This window comes from Gastrolobium bilobum, unplaced genomic scaffold (genome assembly GCF_033153095.1).
Source record: "Gastrolobium bilobum isolate Gb01-03AN ecotype WA unplaced genomic scaffold, APGP_CSIRO_Gbil_v1 utg3510, whole genome shotgun sequence".
NCBI lineage: Eukaryota > Viridiplantae > Streptophyta > Magnoliopsida > Fabales > Fabaceae > Gastrolobium > Gastrolobium bilobum.
The window spans coordinates 25,469-42,590 of NW_026899406.1; the positions used below are offsets into that span (position 1 = coordinate 25,469).

Consider the following 17,122-nt stretch of genomic DNA (forward strand, 5'->3'; position numbering starts at 1 on the left):
GGTTTGTTGGAGATGACGGAGAAGGAAAATTCCCCCTCTATTGGTCTCAAGAGCATCATCTTCGTAGGTCAGCTGACTTCAAGCTGAGATTGTCAGGGGAAGAGAAGGTCAACGCTAAAGATCTGCTAGATCATGTACATTCTCAAGGCCATCTGAGTGCGACCTCTCTAGTAGCAAGATCGCAGTCCAGCTTGGATCGACGTAGTATGCTTATGTTGCTTTTTCTTTGGTGCGTCCACCACTTAACTTTCATTATTCTGATTGTTGGTTTACTTGCAGGTTCCAGCATGGATTTCGACATGGACGAGGAACCAGATTACATTCTGTCTTTGAAAGGGAAATATGCTGCTCAGCTTCCTCCGGCCTCCAAAAGGCAAAAAAACTAGCGACCCTTCTGCAACCACTACCTCTACTCCTGCGGCCAATCTTGTTGTGTCAGTGTTGGATCTTACTAATGATACTGACAATTTTGAATCAGATGCTAACCCGGCTTCCCCTATCCAAAGTATTGGTGGTACCACTCGTGTTGTGGTATCCGTGAACCGGGGTACCTCAATCTCGCCTGCCCTCCCAGCTAGACTTAGGAGAGGTGCATTGTGGGAAACTAGGGTAGACACTGAACTTCGTGGTGTGACTCGCCCTCCACCCGCATTTTTTGGGTCTGGAACAATTTCAAGGGCCGAGATGGAGGAGCTACAGAAAATCGAACTGTATGCCTTCAAGGCGGGGTCGTTGTTGAGGCCGTATTCTTTGTTACTTGAAAATCATTCTGAGGTTGTTACTGAAAGGGATTCAATCCGGGTTGACCGCGATAAATCAAAGATAATAAAGACCTGACAAGCTCTGCTGCCGAGTTGAAGTCATCCTTGGAACAATCCCAAGCTGATTTAAAATTTGTGTCCAACTCATTTAATCTATTGCTGATAAGGAGACTATTGTCAACTTCTTCAAAGAAAAATTGGCTTTGCTGACAGAAAGGGAATCTAAAATTGCTGCTTTGACTCTGGAAAATGAAAAATTAAAGTCTAATCTCCAAAATTTGCGTTCCGACTACGATTTCAGCCAAGCCGCGCTAGAAAGGTCTGTTGGTAGTGCCTTTAGAAATGCTGTCAACCAAATGAAATACTTTAACCCTGAGGTGACACTGAAGACTGATCAACTTAATTGTTTTGGCTACATCCGGGGTGGAGTTTATATTCCTCCACCTCAAACTGATCAAAATTTAGGGGAATCAGAAATGCAAACGTGGTGATCACTCCGGAGGCAGAGGCTGCTGGCCAGGAATTCGAAGCCAAAATTAGAGAGATGCTGCAAAGCAACAATCAAGAATGAATAGAAGAGCCGAGATGCCGATTTATTTTGTACTTCCTTCTTTAGAATTTCTTGCCATGGACATCTGTTATTTTGTTATGTGATACTGGTATTGTTTTGGCTTACCATTTGTCACGAGATTGTTTGGTAACCTGATCAGGGTTATCTGTTTATCTCGGTTGTTTATTTTGATTTGCTTTCTTAGCAAACTTAGGAATTTAATGGCGTCCCCTTGTTTTCCCGAATGATTTACCTCGACTAAAACCTATGTTATTTTAACAAGACGGGTTCCAATACCTTGGTTTGGTTTGTTACCTCGGCAAGAACTCTTGTCCTTGCTACTTTTAGCAAGATGGGTTCCAATACCTTGGTTTTTTACTTTGGCTAGAACTCACATCCTTACTTTTTTGGCAAGGTGGGTTCCAATACCTTAGTTTGATTCTTGGCTAGAACTCGCTATTCTTGCCATTTTTGGCAAGATGGGTTCCAATATCTCGAATTTAATACCTGGCTAGAACTCACGATCTTGCAATTTGGGCAAGACGGGTTCCAATACCTCGGATTTATTACCTGCTAGAAATCACGATCTTGCTATTTGGGCAAGACGGGTTCCAATACCTCGGTTTTAAGATGAACAACATTTTTGAAAAATACATGCTTGCTTTATTCAACCACTCATAACTGAGCTTGAAGTTACAAAGTAAAACTCAAACATTCTTGTGATTTCCAGGGCTTTTCAGCTAAAATACTTCTTTAATTTATCTGCATTCCATTTTTTTTAATACCTTTCCCTTGTGGAGTCTCTAGCATGTAGGCTCCCTTTGAGAGTTTCTCTTTAACTTTGTATGGACCTTCCCATTTCGGAGCTAGTTTTCCTTCAGCCATGTTGCGTCCTTCGATGTCTACTCTTCAAAGGACCAGATCTCCCACCATAAACGTTCTGGGTTTCACCTTTTTGTTAAAACGGTTAGCAACTAGCTGTTTGGCTGCAACGTTTCTGCAATGAGCCATAACTCGGGTCTCATCTACCAAGTCTAGCTCCACCACCATTTTCTTATTATTTTCTTCTTCTGTTTGCGATAGTGCTTGAACTCTTCTCCAGGATGGCTCTCCTAGCCTAAAGGTTATTTTGAATGGTTCTATACCCCCAAAGTACATAGCACAACTCCTCTACCCATTTCCCCTTGGCGGATTGCTCAATTATCTTCCTCAATCCTTCTATAATAACTTGATTAGCCGCTTCTGCTTGACTGTTAGTCTGAGGATGCTCTACTGATGCGAATCGATGTCAGATATGAAGGTTTGCCATCAACTCTTGGAAGGCTATGCTTGTGAATTGGGTTCCATTATCGGTGACCACTTCAGTCGGGATTCCAAATCTGCAAATTAAATTCCTTTAAAAGAAACGTTGAATTCTAGCCGAGGTGATTGTTGCAACTGGCTCTTTTTCTATCCACTTTGTAAAGTAATCAACCGCTACTATTAACCACTTTAGCTGGCCTTTTCTAATTTCTGATATCTGAGCTCTGCTCCTTGTAATAGCCAACTTACAAAGTAAATCGGCTGTTGTCCTTCCTTATTTTCTTGTACTAGAACCGAGCTGACAACAACGTCACCCACAGAGAGAAACATTATTAAAGTTTCTTTTTCTCTTGGTTTTCTTAAAACTGGTGGAGAAGCTAATTGCTTCTTTATCTCTTGGAATGCGGCTTTACATTTTGAAGTCCATCCATATTGCACCTCTTTTCTTAATAGCTTGAAAAATGGTAACGCTGTTTCTGCAGATCGAGGTAGGAATCTGGTAAAGGAGGCCAATCTTCCCGTTAGCTGCTACATTTCTTTCTTACTTGTAGGAGCCTTCATATCCAGTATGGCTCTGCACTTATCCGGATTAGCTTCAATACCTATGTGAGTTAGCATAAAACCAAGGAATTTTCCTGCACCAACTCCAAAAGCACATTTCGCTGGACTCAATCGGATGTTGTGTAGCCTTAACTTTTCAAAGGTCTGCTCCAAATCTTCAATATGCGCCCTTGAGTCCAGTGACTTGACTATCATATCATCTATATACACCTCAACATTTCTGCCTAGCTGGTCTACAAATACTTGATTCATCATCCTTTGGTAAGTAGCCCCTGAGTTTTTTTTAACCCAAACGACATTACATTATAGCAATAATTTGCTTTCTCCGATATGAACGCTGTTTTCTCTTGATCTTCTGGATGTAATGGGATCTGATTATACCCAGAGTAGGCATCCATAAAAGATAACATCTGAAATCCTGATGAGCTATCAACCAGCTGGTCTATATTAGGCATAGGATATGCATCCTTTGGACATACCTTATTCAGGTCAGTATAATCCATGCACACCCTCCACTTTTCATTTGTCCTTTTTACCATTACCACATTTGATAGCCAGGTGGTATATTGTATTTTTCGGATAAACCCAGCCTCTAGTAGCTCCTTAACATGATCCTCTAACACTTGCCGGCGTTCAGGGCAGAGCTTCCTCTTCTTTTGAGCTACCGATTTAGATCCCTTGTATACTGATAACTTATGACAGCAAAAGGCAGGGTCTACTCCAGGAATCTCGGTTGACTTCAAATCAAAAACATCCTTGTTGTCCTTCAGACATTTCACCAGATGGTTCTTCACATCCTCTTTCATCCCTTTGCCAACCTTCGTGGTTTGCCCTTGATCCCCAACGGCTATTTCTTCTAACTCTCCATCAGGTTCCGGCCTCGGCATCTGGGCGTCATCCCTCATGTCCAATTCTACCATGCTAACTGACTCTCCCCTCTTCTGACTTGGACTAGTCTGGCCATTGTTGCCATCTTCGTTGAGTTGAGTTGAGGAAATAGGGCCGCTCTCGACTGCCTTAACCGACTTAAAATAGCATTCCCGAGATTCTTTATGGTCTCCGGCAATAGTGGTCACTGTGTTTTGCTTGCCAACCATCTTTATTTTCTGATGCTTGGTAGATACCAACATATCCCATTTATGGATAGTAGGTCTTCCCTATATCACATTATACTATGGAGGGAAGTCGGCTACAATGAATCGTACCCTCTCAGTTTTGAACGCCTATTTTGACCCTAAGATAAGTCTGAGATCAATATATCCTTTAGGCGAGGTGTTTTGTCCATTGAATTCTATCAAGGTTGTTTTACATGGCCTTAGATCTTCTTCATCTAAGTTCATTTTTTTAAACGCCTTCCATGAAATTATGTCAGTGCAGCTGTCATTGTGCACGAAGATCCTCTTGACTCGGCAGTTGACCAATGTCCGGTTATGACCAGTCCGTCAATATGCCTTGGCATTACATCTTCTAACTCTTCTTTAGTTAAGTATAGCAACGGCGACTCTGTCAATTTTGCTTCCTCCTTAAATTTAGGCCGCCCTTGGATTGGCAATACCTCTCTTAAGTACTTTTTCTTGGTGTTCATCGTGTCTCCCCCTTCGCCAAAAGCTCCACTGATTACATTGTATTCGAACTCTGGTTCTACGAACTCATCCTCTTTTCTGACCGGCTTCTTGCCCCGGCCTTCCTTTTTCAATCTTTTTTCTTTTGCCGGGCTCATAGGCCGACATTTTCTTTTTCTATTGTTCCTCCATCCTTGAGTTCTTATAAGATACTGGCGCAACTTGCCATCCCTGATGTATCTTTCAATTGCATCTCTCAAGTCCCAGCATTCGTCGGTGGTGTGCCCCGGTCCATCATGAAAGGCACAATATCTGGTTTGGTCCAACCCGGCTTGATTTAACAAGGGTCGGGGTCTGTCAACCTTCTTCATCTCGGTAGAAGACATCTCTCTCCAAATTTGTGATCTGGGTGAATTCAGGGGTGCATATTTCTCGAACCTTCCCTTTGCCGGAGCTCTTTCTTTTTGCCTTTTACCCCAGAATTCAGTTTTCCTTCGATTTCTTGGCTTTTCGAATGCATTCGGTTGATGCTTCTGGTCCACGTTCTCCATCTCCATCTGCTCCAGCTCCAAATACTTCTTTGATCGAGCCGTAAATTCCACTAACGTTCGAACTGGATATTTGTATATCGATTTGGTCAACCTAGATGATCCATGCAACCCTGCTATGATCAGGTGTAGGTGGACATTTTCAGACAACCCTGGAACCTGTAAGGCTTCCTCCTTAAAGGGGTCCAAATATTTTTGTAAAGTTTCGCCAGGTTGCTGCCTTATTTTTCCCAACGCGAATTCTGACTTTGGCTGTTTTTTACTAGTAGCAAAGTTTAGCAAAAATCTTCCTCCAAACTCCTCAAAGGATCTGATTGATCCGGCTGACAGTGATGAAAACCACATTTGAGCTGCTCCTGTCAAGGTGGTTGCGAAAAGTCGCGTGATTAAAGGTTCCTCTATCCCCTTAATGTACATGGTCGTATCAAAAGCATCCAAATGCACCTGGGGATCTTGAGTTCCATCATACTTGGGGAGTTCTGATAAGTTTAAGTTTTCTGAGAAGGGTGCATCAACAATTTCGTTCACAAAGGGACTATCATTGTATTGCCCCATGTTGTACTTCCTCCTGTATATTTCGGATACATCATCCGGGTTTCGAATCTTTTGCCTATCATTATTAGGGTGAAAATTCTCCATTTGTCTTGTCGGGTCCCTTTCTTCACCTCGGCTACCAACCTGCCGTGTTTCTCGGTTTCGGGCTGGGTTAGAAGTTACCCTTTGACCCCGGCTACCAGCGTTTCTCACCTGACTTTGGTTCCCTCCTATGTTATCATTGTTCTGACGAGGATCCGTGATTCTTAAATCTGTCATGACTTGCGTTATAACTCTCGCGGGATTCGGGTTCGTGACCCGCTATAACCGAGCTTCCAACTCCCGGATCTGCCTGGCATCCTCCTGTCTTTGGAGCTCATTCCTTCTTTCCATCTCTTCCATCTCCTAAGCACTGCAGCAACTGCTAGATCTATCACCCGATGGTCACTGTTTGTACCGTTTGGCATTTGTTCAGCATTTGGAACCTGTCCTTCAATCGGGTGTAACCCCTCCACATACGGAGCGTTAGGGTTAATCGCTGGAGTTGATGCTGAGTCAGAGTGCACATCACTGACATGAACAGCGTTAGGATCTATCTACTGATGGTCATTGGGGACATGCTGTCCCGATGGATCCTCCCTAATAGGGGGACTGGTACATGTCTGGGATTTGACATCGATGGTTGCCGGTAACCGCTCGTGGTGGTCCGCACCATTTTTGATTGCTGAGGTTTTTAATCACGTAGTCGTGATCGTGGTCGTGGGTTCTTCCCCACAGACGGCGCCAATGTTCTGCCGGAGAGGCAGAGATGTCTAACCAAATGTTAGCTAGTTGATATAGGGTCTGGTGCTTTCTCTTTAGATACCTATGAACTAGGTATCTTGGGGTAGCAAATCACAACACACAATATGATGACCTTTGTCTAGAGAGGGTGTGTGTGTGCTATGTCTTTGCAATAAATAGGTTAAAGAGAAATAAGTCATACTTGTGATCTTTAGCTCTTATTTATAGATCTTACTTTTGGGCTCGTGCTGTCTGAGCCTTTTGAGAATATGGACCTAGCTCATGTCCATAACAACATTATTCTTGGAAATGGCACAAAAAATAATATACATTACAAAAACATGATGAGTAAAAATGCAATAATATTTTAGATCATATCATTAACTACAATTATTTTAGGTAAGAAATTATTAATTACAATTTAAGACAATTTTACTAATATATACTCGTATGTCTACAATTCTTTGCACTGGTAAAATAATTTTTTGGCAGATATAATTGATTCTTCATTTTATAAATAAATTGATACAAATAGATGGGTAGAAGATTCTTGAAAGCTGCCAAACATCTTATAAATTAGTGTTGCCAAAATCTGGACCGTTTCTGCGTCATTGTTTTCTATCCGTCAGATTGTGTCTAATTTGATGTTGACCGTACGATAGACTTTCTCTACTTTCCTCTAAATAACATTTTGCTAAGGTCTTTGTGCTTTAATTCTCTTCTTTTTCTCTTTTCTCTGCTTCGGCGTTGCTTAACAATTTCTACAACCTTTGGGTTTTGGGTTTCTGAATCAAATTGAACTCAAATTTTCTCGTCCAACAAGGTAACTTCATTTCGCTTGTCTTTGAATCTAAATATCCGTTTGTGTTTTCTGATTGTTTGTTTCTCTGTATCGGTTGCATTGAAAGAAACAATTGTTAGGGTTTGTATGCTTGGCTCTTATATATCTTTTAGTCTATCTATTTATGCGTTAATGAATAGCCTTTTATTGAATAGTTATATCATATAATTATAATTATATCATAACTTCCCTTCAATTCTGCTAATTCCTCTGACAAAACAGCTTTTGAGACTGTTTGTTCAAAATCTCTCACTAAGCTGAATCCAACCGAACCGGTAAAGCAGTTCGGTTATCTGAGTGAACCTTTACAGAAAAAATATTCGATTCTTAAACTGGTTAAATAAAATTGGACCGGTTATTAAACTGGTTTAGAAAAATGTGGTCATTTATGACGCAGTTTGATTTGGTTCATGATTCCATTGGGTTCCTATGATTTTTTTACTCCTAGGAATGGACATTTTTTTTACTCCTAGGAATGGACATGGTTTGGTTTGGTTTTTTATGGTGAACCAAACCAAACCGGTAAAGTGATTCGGTTCTATATATTAAACCGGTTTAGAAAAATGATTCAAATTCTTAAACCAGTTAAAAAAAGGGAAAAATATTTCATTTTAGTTAAAATGACTGTTTTTTATTTAATATTTAAATTAAAAAAAAATTCCAACTTTCTCCCACCATGTGTAACTGTTTCTCTTACCATAAAACACTGTAGTTTTGATTAAAATAACACAATTTTATGTCCTTTAAAAGGACAAACACTAATCCCTTCTTAAATCAATTTAGAAAAAATGGTTAATCATGATGCAATTCGATTAAGTTGATGGTATGATTCGGTTCGGTTCATATTGTTTGTTTGCCATACCTCTTAATTTAGGGTGACTGAGGGTGTAGGTAAAAATAGGAGGTCTTTGGGGTGTTCAGGGTGCAGCCATAAAAGTTCATAATGCTTTTCAAGTAGTTAAAGATGGAATCCATCCTTGGTTCTGCCATACATAACTAAGAATGTGAAGTAAATGGAGCGCCTAAAGTTTCTGTCACCATACCAATTCTGTCTGGCCACTTTGATTCATTGAGAAATGTCAGTTTATGTGATAAGGTGTTGTGAAGTGAGAATAGCACTTAGTTCATAATTTTTGCTTGGCTAAATGTCTATGTAAACTGTAAACTAGAATGATTAGTGTGAATAAAGTTTGGAACTATATTTGTCTATTGATCTAGAAGTTGGTGTGTTTGTCAGATTACTATTTGCTGTACTGCTGACTTCTGATTATCAATATTTTATTTTGCCCCATCTCCGAATGGATATGATTATATTCTGGATTATACTTGTATCCTGTGTTTTTCTCTTCTTTACTTTGGGGTTCTAACAAATTGTTAGTACAGTTTATGGAATTATTAATTAGACTTGGATGCTGTGACATCCTTTTGATTTGTGTGCTTCAATTCAGTGGCTGTAGGGGTTGATAAAATAAGATAAATTTAAAGAGCTTATTTCACTGCCTAAGGTATATTGGGATGAGTCTTTATTATTGTAATTGGCTTTATGTCTTTTTCTTTGATGGCTTAGTCCCAAGTTTGATGCCGCGATGACCTTGTTTGTTGCATTGTTTGAGCTTATTAGATATTTGATTCAATAAATGATTTAAAAAAGTAGTTCATCGGAGTTAAATATGTTTGGTTTTATATAGCCATTTTATTTTCCTACAGGTATGACATGTGGTCGTTCTAAATTGTTAATAGATGGTGCTCTCTTACTTTTTCTTGCATACTATGCGTGGAATTTCAGATTCTGTATTATTATTGCCTTTTAATTTGGCATGAATTTAAGGCCCTGCCTCACTAGAACAAAATAAATTCAAAATGATTATTGCAGCTTAATATTTTGTTTAATGTTGATATCAGAGTGTAGTTTATGATAATAATGTTTAACTAAATTGCTTGATGATCATTGAGCTAATGATATAATTTGTTTCAGCTGTTGGAGTCTCGGAGAGCATGGAATCTCAGAAAAGCCAACCTGAAAAGCAGTCATTGTCAACTGCAACTGCCCCATCCGTTACTTCATGTCGAAAGAAGAAGAGTGAAGAAGCCACTTTCTTGGAGGATATGAAGGATCACATTGACGAGTTTATTAATGCTTCCATGGATGAACACAAAACTTGTTTTAAGAAAACAGTTCAAAAGGTTTGTACCTAAAACTTTGGGAAAATTATTTGCTTCACCTTTGTCATATGCTGATATAGTGGCTTCGGATCAATTTTCAGATGTTTGGTATGTCAAAGGCGGTTGCAGAAAGGAACTCCAATGCTGCGAAAGAAGTTGAAAGTTCTCTGCCTCTTCAGACAACTGTACAAGACTAGATTTCTTGCTTTTGAACCTCTAGGTGAAGAACACAGACATACTGAGCTTTTGTTTTTTCTTGTGGGTGAAACTTCTGTTCCATGAACAGGAAGAAAGAATCATGCTTCAAATAATGTGTGGGCTGGTTCATGAGGCTTGTCGAACTGTAACTGCGTTTGAGCCATAAGGCCCATAACATTTTGGATTAAACCAACTGAATCAAAAGAGAAAGGGTAAACATAAAGAAAAATAGAGTCTACAAAATTCGAAGTAAATCAAGATTTTGTAATAGCAATTTTTAAGGACCAGTATTATTATTAAGAATACCAAGGTACGTGTATGATCATGATGCGTGTGTTGTTCAACCAACCGACCTAACAATTTCTCGATGAGTATGATTTGCTTGCTTTTGCATTATGTTGGCCACACCATTCTGTCCTTGCTTAGTACTTTTGTAGTCATTAGCTGTTTAGAAGAGACAATAGCACAACCACATGAGTGAAATACATGATAAACTGTATAGAGCACTGTAGCAGAGCTATTAGAAGAGACATTGGGGGCAGGGATAATGCTATGGAGGTGACAGAGAAAAGACAATAAGTAAATGAAGTGTCAAATAGACGTTGAGTCAATAAAAGCTGTGAGTAGTGCTCATGTTTCCACGTGTTAGTTTGGTTTTTTGTATTTGCATTCTTTGCTTGTGGCGCCTAATTTCTATTTAAGCTATTGATGTTATGGTCTGCCCCCAAGGACCAAGGTGTTTCTTGAATTTTGAACCCCTATTTTATGATTAAAGTTGACGGAAATGAATTATCTCATATTTCATTTAATATATGATTAGGACTTGTAGATGATATCAGACGGTCATAGACAAATAAACTATTATGGTTTTCTTTGTCTCTATCTTAACACTTTTCTTTCTTATCTATCATTTTTGAGATTCGTCTATAAATGCCGCAGATTGTATTAAGCATGAGGTCATGTGATATAATTCATTTCAAAAGTTCACACATATGCAACTCAAATTACCATATGAGCCACACTTCATGTTTCCATGTGTCAAAACTTTCATTGGTAGATACTAGTCCATGTACTTTCCACCATTCAAGAGCAAAATTTCCTGCCTCTTTTATCTTGGATTTCAATGGGAGGATCTTCTTGCTATATATATTGAGTTCAGCTATGAGCAATTGCAGTCCTCTACTTTTTCTATTATTATGCAAAGTCTCCAATTTCCAAGTTTATTTCTTTTTCTTGATATCATTTTAGCAGCGCTAGTTGTTTTACATCGAGATTTGAATCCTCTACCGAATTTTCGCTTTCTGTGTTCCTTGATAACTAGGTAACTGACACCCTTTCATAAATGATAAAATAAGCACATTACATACAACTTTATTAAGGATACGAACTTAAACAAGGTCGTTGATTTTTCAAGGAAGCTTCAACGACAAGAAAGCACAACATGGAATCATGAGATATGATTCTTATGACTAATATAGTCGAATCACTAATACTACATCACTAGCACTACAAATTATGTGACACAAGGTACTACTACCATTACTACTAGGACACTAAAAAAAGTTGCTAGATGGTGAAAAAATAAGTAATTCTTTGTTGTTGATGGCAGTTGTTCACTAGAGCTTCAAGTGTCTCAGCCTGCAAGTGAATGCAAGAATTTGTTCAGGAATGGGCAAATAAAAATTTGTTTGCAGATTTAGTATATATAATTAACTGGTGCAACAGTAACTTCTGCTTTCTGCTTGAAATATGATTCTTCCTAGAATTTAATGGGTGTTTTGCGTAGCATACAATTCATGGGAAAATTCAGATATAGAGTACAGTATGCATTTGTTTAATAAGCAGCATGTGGTGTGGGAATATGAAGATAACAATTTAGAGTCATTGTGTTTAATAAGCAGTATGTGGTGCGGAAATGTCAATATCAACATTAACAATACATTTATCTCAAATTAGTTGGGGTCGATGGTAGATTAATCCAAATGAAAAGTACGAAAAGATTAAGGAAAAAAACGATAAATGGTATGAAAATGTGGAGATACAAAGAGTCATTTTGTTTAATAAGCAGCATAGGGTCTTAGAATATACTATACTTGTTCTCCTCATTAGAGCCTTCATTTTTTCTTGTAGTTTGGGAATGGCACTTGCCCTGATTCAATGTGCTTAACATCCCGGACGAGGAGCTCATAGTGCCTCTTAACTTCCTCCGGAGTTTTCCCACCGACGGCGCGAGCAACATTGTACCACCGGTCAGGGGTGTCCTTGTCATAAACAGCTAGAGCCCTTTCAAAGGCTTTATTGTCCTTAGAACTCCATGAGCCAGATGATGACATTGAACTTGATGCCATTTTCTTGAAGGAAATAACAAGGAAGTTGTGATTTGAGAATCACTATAGAGAATGGTCTAAGGTTTCAACAGCAGTGGAAATTTAATTGAACTAGTACTAGTGCTTAAGATCAGCAAAGGGTATCAAAAAATCGGAAGAGTGTGTATAGAATAAGACTCCAAGGAAGTGTTGGTATGTTCTAAGAGGAAGAAATATATGCTCCTTTTATAAGAAGTGAAGAGAATAAGGTAGGGTGGAGACAGGTGGAAAGCAAATCTTTGTCAAAATGAAGTAGAATTTGAATGATTTGTCTCCTCAGGAACCACAGAATAGAGCAGGACCAAGAAGTTGAGCAGCAATATGAGAGAATCAGTATCTTCAAATAGTAAAAATAAGTTAATGAATAGAAGGGACTCACCAAAAGTTTTTTAACTTTTTTCTTGATATAAAAGTCATATCTAGATAAAAACTTACTTATGTTTCTAGCATGTGAGTTTAAGGGTCATAGAAAACTCCACACATTGATAAACAGTTGGACATTCAAAACCTGTAACACACTTCCCTTTATTGAAGTTAATATTAGTTTAGAACTGTGCATATATCACGTGGTTGAGAAAATGGACACGACCAACCTCTTTGAATTAAACAGTAAATTTCAGCTGTGGTTCAGATCCTAAGAACGTATGAGAGCCCCATCAACTAGGTCACTTAATGCCCTTAACTTTATTTTATTCTCTTGCTTGAAGGGTCTTTAGTGGGTCCGAGCTCAAGCCCGTGAATCTGCTGAAGGGATCAAAGCTTCACGTTTGCATCACACAACTATAATATCATGTTCACAACAGTTCCTTTGCAATGAAAAATCCCTTTGTGTTTTCATCACTGCAGGTGTTCTTGTAAGTGTAGTTTGTCCTGATTCCAACACTACAGTCTACAGCTGTCTAGTTGAGGCCGTACAATGTATCCTTCTTCCTTCAATAACAATAACTACATAAGCAATGTGTCTTTTGATTTTGTGAGAACTGTAACCTTGAAGCATGACCATGTAGGAAACGTATGGGAATATCATTATACACAACTTTTTACCACAGTAGGATCCATTTTTGGTAATAGTAAAATCAAGTGACATGGACAAGTGATTAAATAATTCAAATTATTAAAACATTTACTGTAACCTGATTTGAGTTTTTTTTTTTCTTTTCTTAAACTATATGATAAGAGAATTACCAATGATAATTGCTCATTTTTATTATTCTAATGTCTAATATATGAGGTAAAATTATTTTACAATGGTGTAAGCTACACTTTCAATCTTAGTTGTGGATTCCACTTGCATCCAACATGTCATGTAATTAGTAAATTAGAGTCGTTCGATGCAAGTAGGTAATGATTAAAATTGGATGTAAGATTTCTCATTCTTAAACTGGTATAAGTTGATTGTTCCTTTTACATGTATAGATACATAGACAGAAAAAGAACATATTCCATGATTTGTTTGCTCTGTCTTTTGCTGTTACGTTGGACCAGTATAGATAGCATAGAGGGGTTTTTGAAAAAAAAAAAAAAGAATTACCAATGATAATTGTTCTTTTTTATTAACCTAATGTTTGATATACGAGGGAAAATTATTTTACATCAGTATAAATTATGCTTTCAATCTTAATTATGGATTCCACTTGCATCTAACTGCTCACATAACTATTAAATTATAGTCCTTCGGTGCAAGTAGATGAACAGTTACAATTTGATGTAAGACTTTTTATTTTTGTACCGGTATAAGTTCATCGTTTGCTTTTACATAGATAGACAGATAAATAGAGAACATACTCTATCTGTTGTCTTAGGACCAGTGCCATGAAGATTAACTATAGGCTACAGGGTTTGTTCACTAATCATTAATTACTAATTGTAGTATAGAGGCCATCATCTTTAGCTGCTAAGTTTGGTCAGGCCTCCTGCAAACAGGATACATGTATGATGTTTGACCCTTCTGGCTAAATACATGGGTTGAGTCATGCTGGCTCATTATCTGTTTGGCCTTTATACCTGTAAATAAGGAACATCAACATTCCACAATAACATAAATTAAGTCATATCTGTTTGTTCATGTTTAAGTGAAAGGCGACAAAGTGACAGAGACTTTCGTCAACCTTGTTTCCAAAAGCAGTTATGAATATTAGACAAGAACTTTGTTCTTAAAAAGGCTAAATGGTATACTGTGTTGTAGGAAAATAAAGTTTTTCTGGTCTTTGGACCACTTATTTATGTCATATGGCCCTTCTTCTGAGTGCTGTTGAGTGAGAGAAAAGCATCTAAAGATAAGCATTTCGGCGTTAGAAATGCAGATGGTTACGATTCATGTTCCCTTAACGCATATAAAGCTAATGAGAATTTGTGTTTGGGACCACGAATAATTGTTGTTGCTTAGAGTTTTCTAAGTCTATTTATATTATTTTGTAACTGAGTACATTGTAACAAGTGTGTGGAGAAGAATATAATAATAGACTTGTTGGAAGTAACCCTATATTGGAATGAACAAGAATAAACAGTGTACTACTTTTCTCTCCCTCTTCATTTTCTATTTGCAACTATGTGTGTAATTGAATCGATTTGAGAACAAAAACATTCAAGAGCACAAGTTGTTGTGTGCCACGCATGCTCTAAGAACATGTTTCTTCAGTGTTTCTCATTCGAGAATTAATATAATTGAATTCTATGGAAAAACTAAATATCAGTTTCCATTTTGGAATAAGACTAAAGAATACATAAGCATCGTATTTCTGAGGTCGGTGTAGTGATACCATGGCTATAGGTAGCAACTTGGTTTAGAATGCCACCGCCCTATGGAACTATTGTTGTTTTAATATCTAGCAAGTAGGCTTCAGTACAATATATTCTTCCAAGATAGCCCAAACCAATGCTCAATATTTTGAAATACTACTATATTGATTTTATATATTTCCATAATTTGCTGAAAATCTTTATGATGCTGTAACAATAGGGATTGTTTCTCTTTTTAAAAGAAGACATCTATGCTTCCAAGCCTTTTGGATGCAATTGTGGGGCACTCTCAAATATTCCATACATGTTGATGTAATGGGAAAGTCAATGTCCTAAGAGACTTCAAATTTGGTGTATGTTTTAATTAGTGTACTTTCTTGTGATCAACATCATTTTTTAACATACCAAATTTGTAAATCAATAATTATAAGTTTCTTCAAGCAAGTTCAAAACATTTTTAAGTGAATCTAGTTTCACACTCTCACTTTCAAAAGTTGTATCACCAATCATGCTCACTGGATCCATACCACAATGTATGGTAATGAGGTTAGAGTGATCATTGGTTGAAAGTTATACTAGATTCAAGGAGTTTTATGAGAAAAAGAGATGGTTGGTGATGAGGCTCATCAGTCATCGCCAATATCCAGACTAGAATGTTTATCACTCAGTCTATAGTGATACTTTTAAAAATGGTTTAGGTTGTGTTTTAATGCAAGAAAAAAAAGTAGTGCCTATACTTCTAGACAACTCAAACCATATGAGGAAAATTACCCTACTCTTGATGTGGAATTAACAACAATAGTGTTTGCCTTAAAGATCAAAAGACATTATTTGTATGGAGTGAAATTTGAAGTCTTTAGGGACTACAAAAGTCTTAAGTATCTGTTTGACAAAAAACAATTGAATATTAGATAAAGAAGATGGATGGAATTTCTAAAGGACTTTGACATTGACTTGAAACACCACTCGGGAAAGGCAAATATAGATGCATATGTCTTTAGTTGTATGTCCTTACACTTATCTCATATGATGGTTTAAGAGTAAGAATTGATAGAAAAGTTTAGAGACCTGAATTTGTCAATAATATTGAGCCCAACTAGTTTAAGGTTGAGTATACTAGAAGTCATTTATGACGAATATGATGGTTCATGAGGCCTATGATGTGAGAGGATTCATTTCAAAAGTTCACCCATGTGCAACTCAAATTACTAGTTTGTAATGGATAGAACAAATTATCTATGTTATTGTGACGGCACTTTCACATAGAATAGTCTCATTGTAACACCCCGTATATATCCAGTAATGTTATCATACTATCGTATTAAGCTGCGCTTAATTAAAAATGCGGAATATCTTTTTCTATTCATTTATAATGTCATTAATCATTACCAACTTGATTACTTAACCATTTTCAAAACATCGTCTGTATGCATATTGCAATAAACAGCTAACTGGAATACCTCATTAATTAAATAACATAAGTATGTCTCTAGACACGGAACTACAACACGTAGACCGATCCAATTAGCAGTTTATACAACTCAACTCAATAGTACTAACAACATAGTGGCATGGATAACTCTCATGCTCACCCAAATAAGGCAACAAAGCCCAACATAAGTCTCAACTCAATAATCATAAATGACAGAAAACATAAACATCATTCAATCCAGTCATGCCAGCATAATATGAACAACACTAAACATCAACTAAGCTCTGGCCTCCTGCCGCCAGAGGCATCAGTTCCCATACTACCTGAACCTGAAATAAGCATTCCCCAAACATGGGGTGAGATCTCTAAACAAGAAATCTCAGTAAGGCAAGGGGTCCTCAAAAATCTTCCACCCCAAGCTCACTTACATGTGCAATATAAGTTCAAAAGCAGTTCATCAATATCATTTCTAAAATAGTGCAATGCAGCAGATAATCATGTCATGTGTGTCAATACTATTCTACTGGCCAGAGAAATGCAGGATTTATATACGTCTAATACCCACAAATAGTGCAAGACGCTACTTGCATCCACCCCAGATCACCGTCTTGTATGACGCCACATACTCAGGCTTACCGTCAAGATGGAACAACACATGCATATTAAAAGCCATTACACATAAAACTCAACAACATTTCAAATATCCAAAGCATGTAACACATCATGCATATAACCATACCCCCATGGGACATGGTGGAACCACGACATGGCTAAACCGAGGA

At 37.7% G+C, this 17,122-nt stretch overlaps 2 protein-coding genes across 2 annotated transcripts; one reads left to right on the plus strand and one right to left on the minus strand.

Moving 5' to 3' along the window:
• The first annotated feature begins 7,269 nt into the window (after positions 1-7,269).
• Positions 7,270-10,346, plus strand: LOC133290358 (uncharacterized). The gene is made up of 3 exons (XM_061488427.1): positions 7,270-7,424; positions 9,418-9,626; positions 9,707-10,346. The coding sequence occupies exons 2-3, from the start codon at positions 9,438-9,440 to the stop codon at positions 9,800-9,802; spliced, it is 285 nt and encodes a 94-aa protein (XP_061344411.1). The 5' UTR covers positions 7,270-7,424; positions 9,418-9,437; the 3' UTR covers positions 9,803-10,346.
• On the minus strand, positions 10,197-12,380 carry LOC133290356 (protein RADIALIS-like 3). Its single transcript, XM_061488424.1, has 2 exons — positions 11,929-12,380; positions 10,197-10,339 (listed from the first exon to the last, which is right to left on the minus strand). The coding sequence occupies exons 1-2, from the start codon at positions 12,149-12,151 to the stop codon at positions 10,197-10,199; spliced, it is 366 nt and encodes a 121-aa protein (XP_061344408.1). The 5' UTR covers positions 12,152-12,380.
• Positions 12,381-17,122: the final 4,742 nt, after the last annotated feature.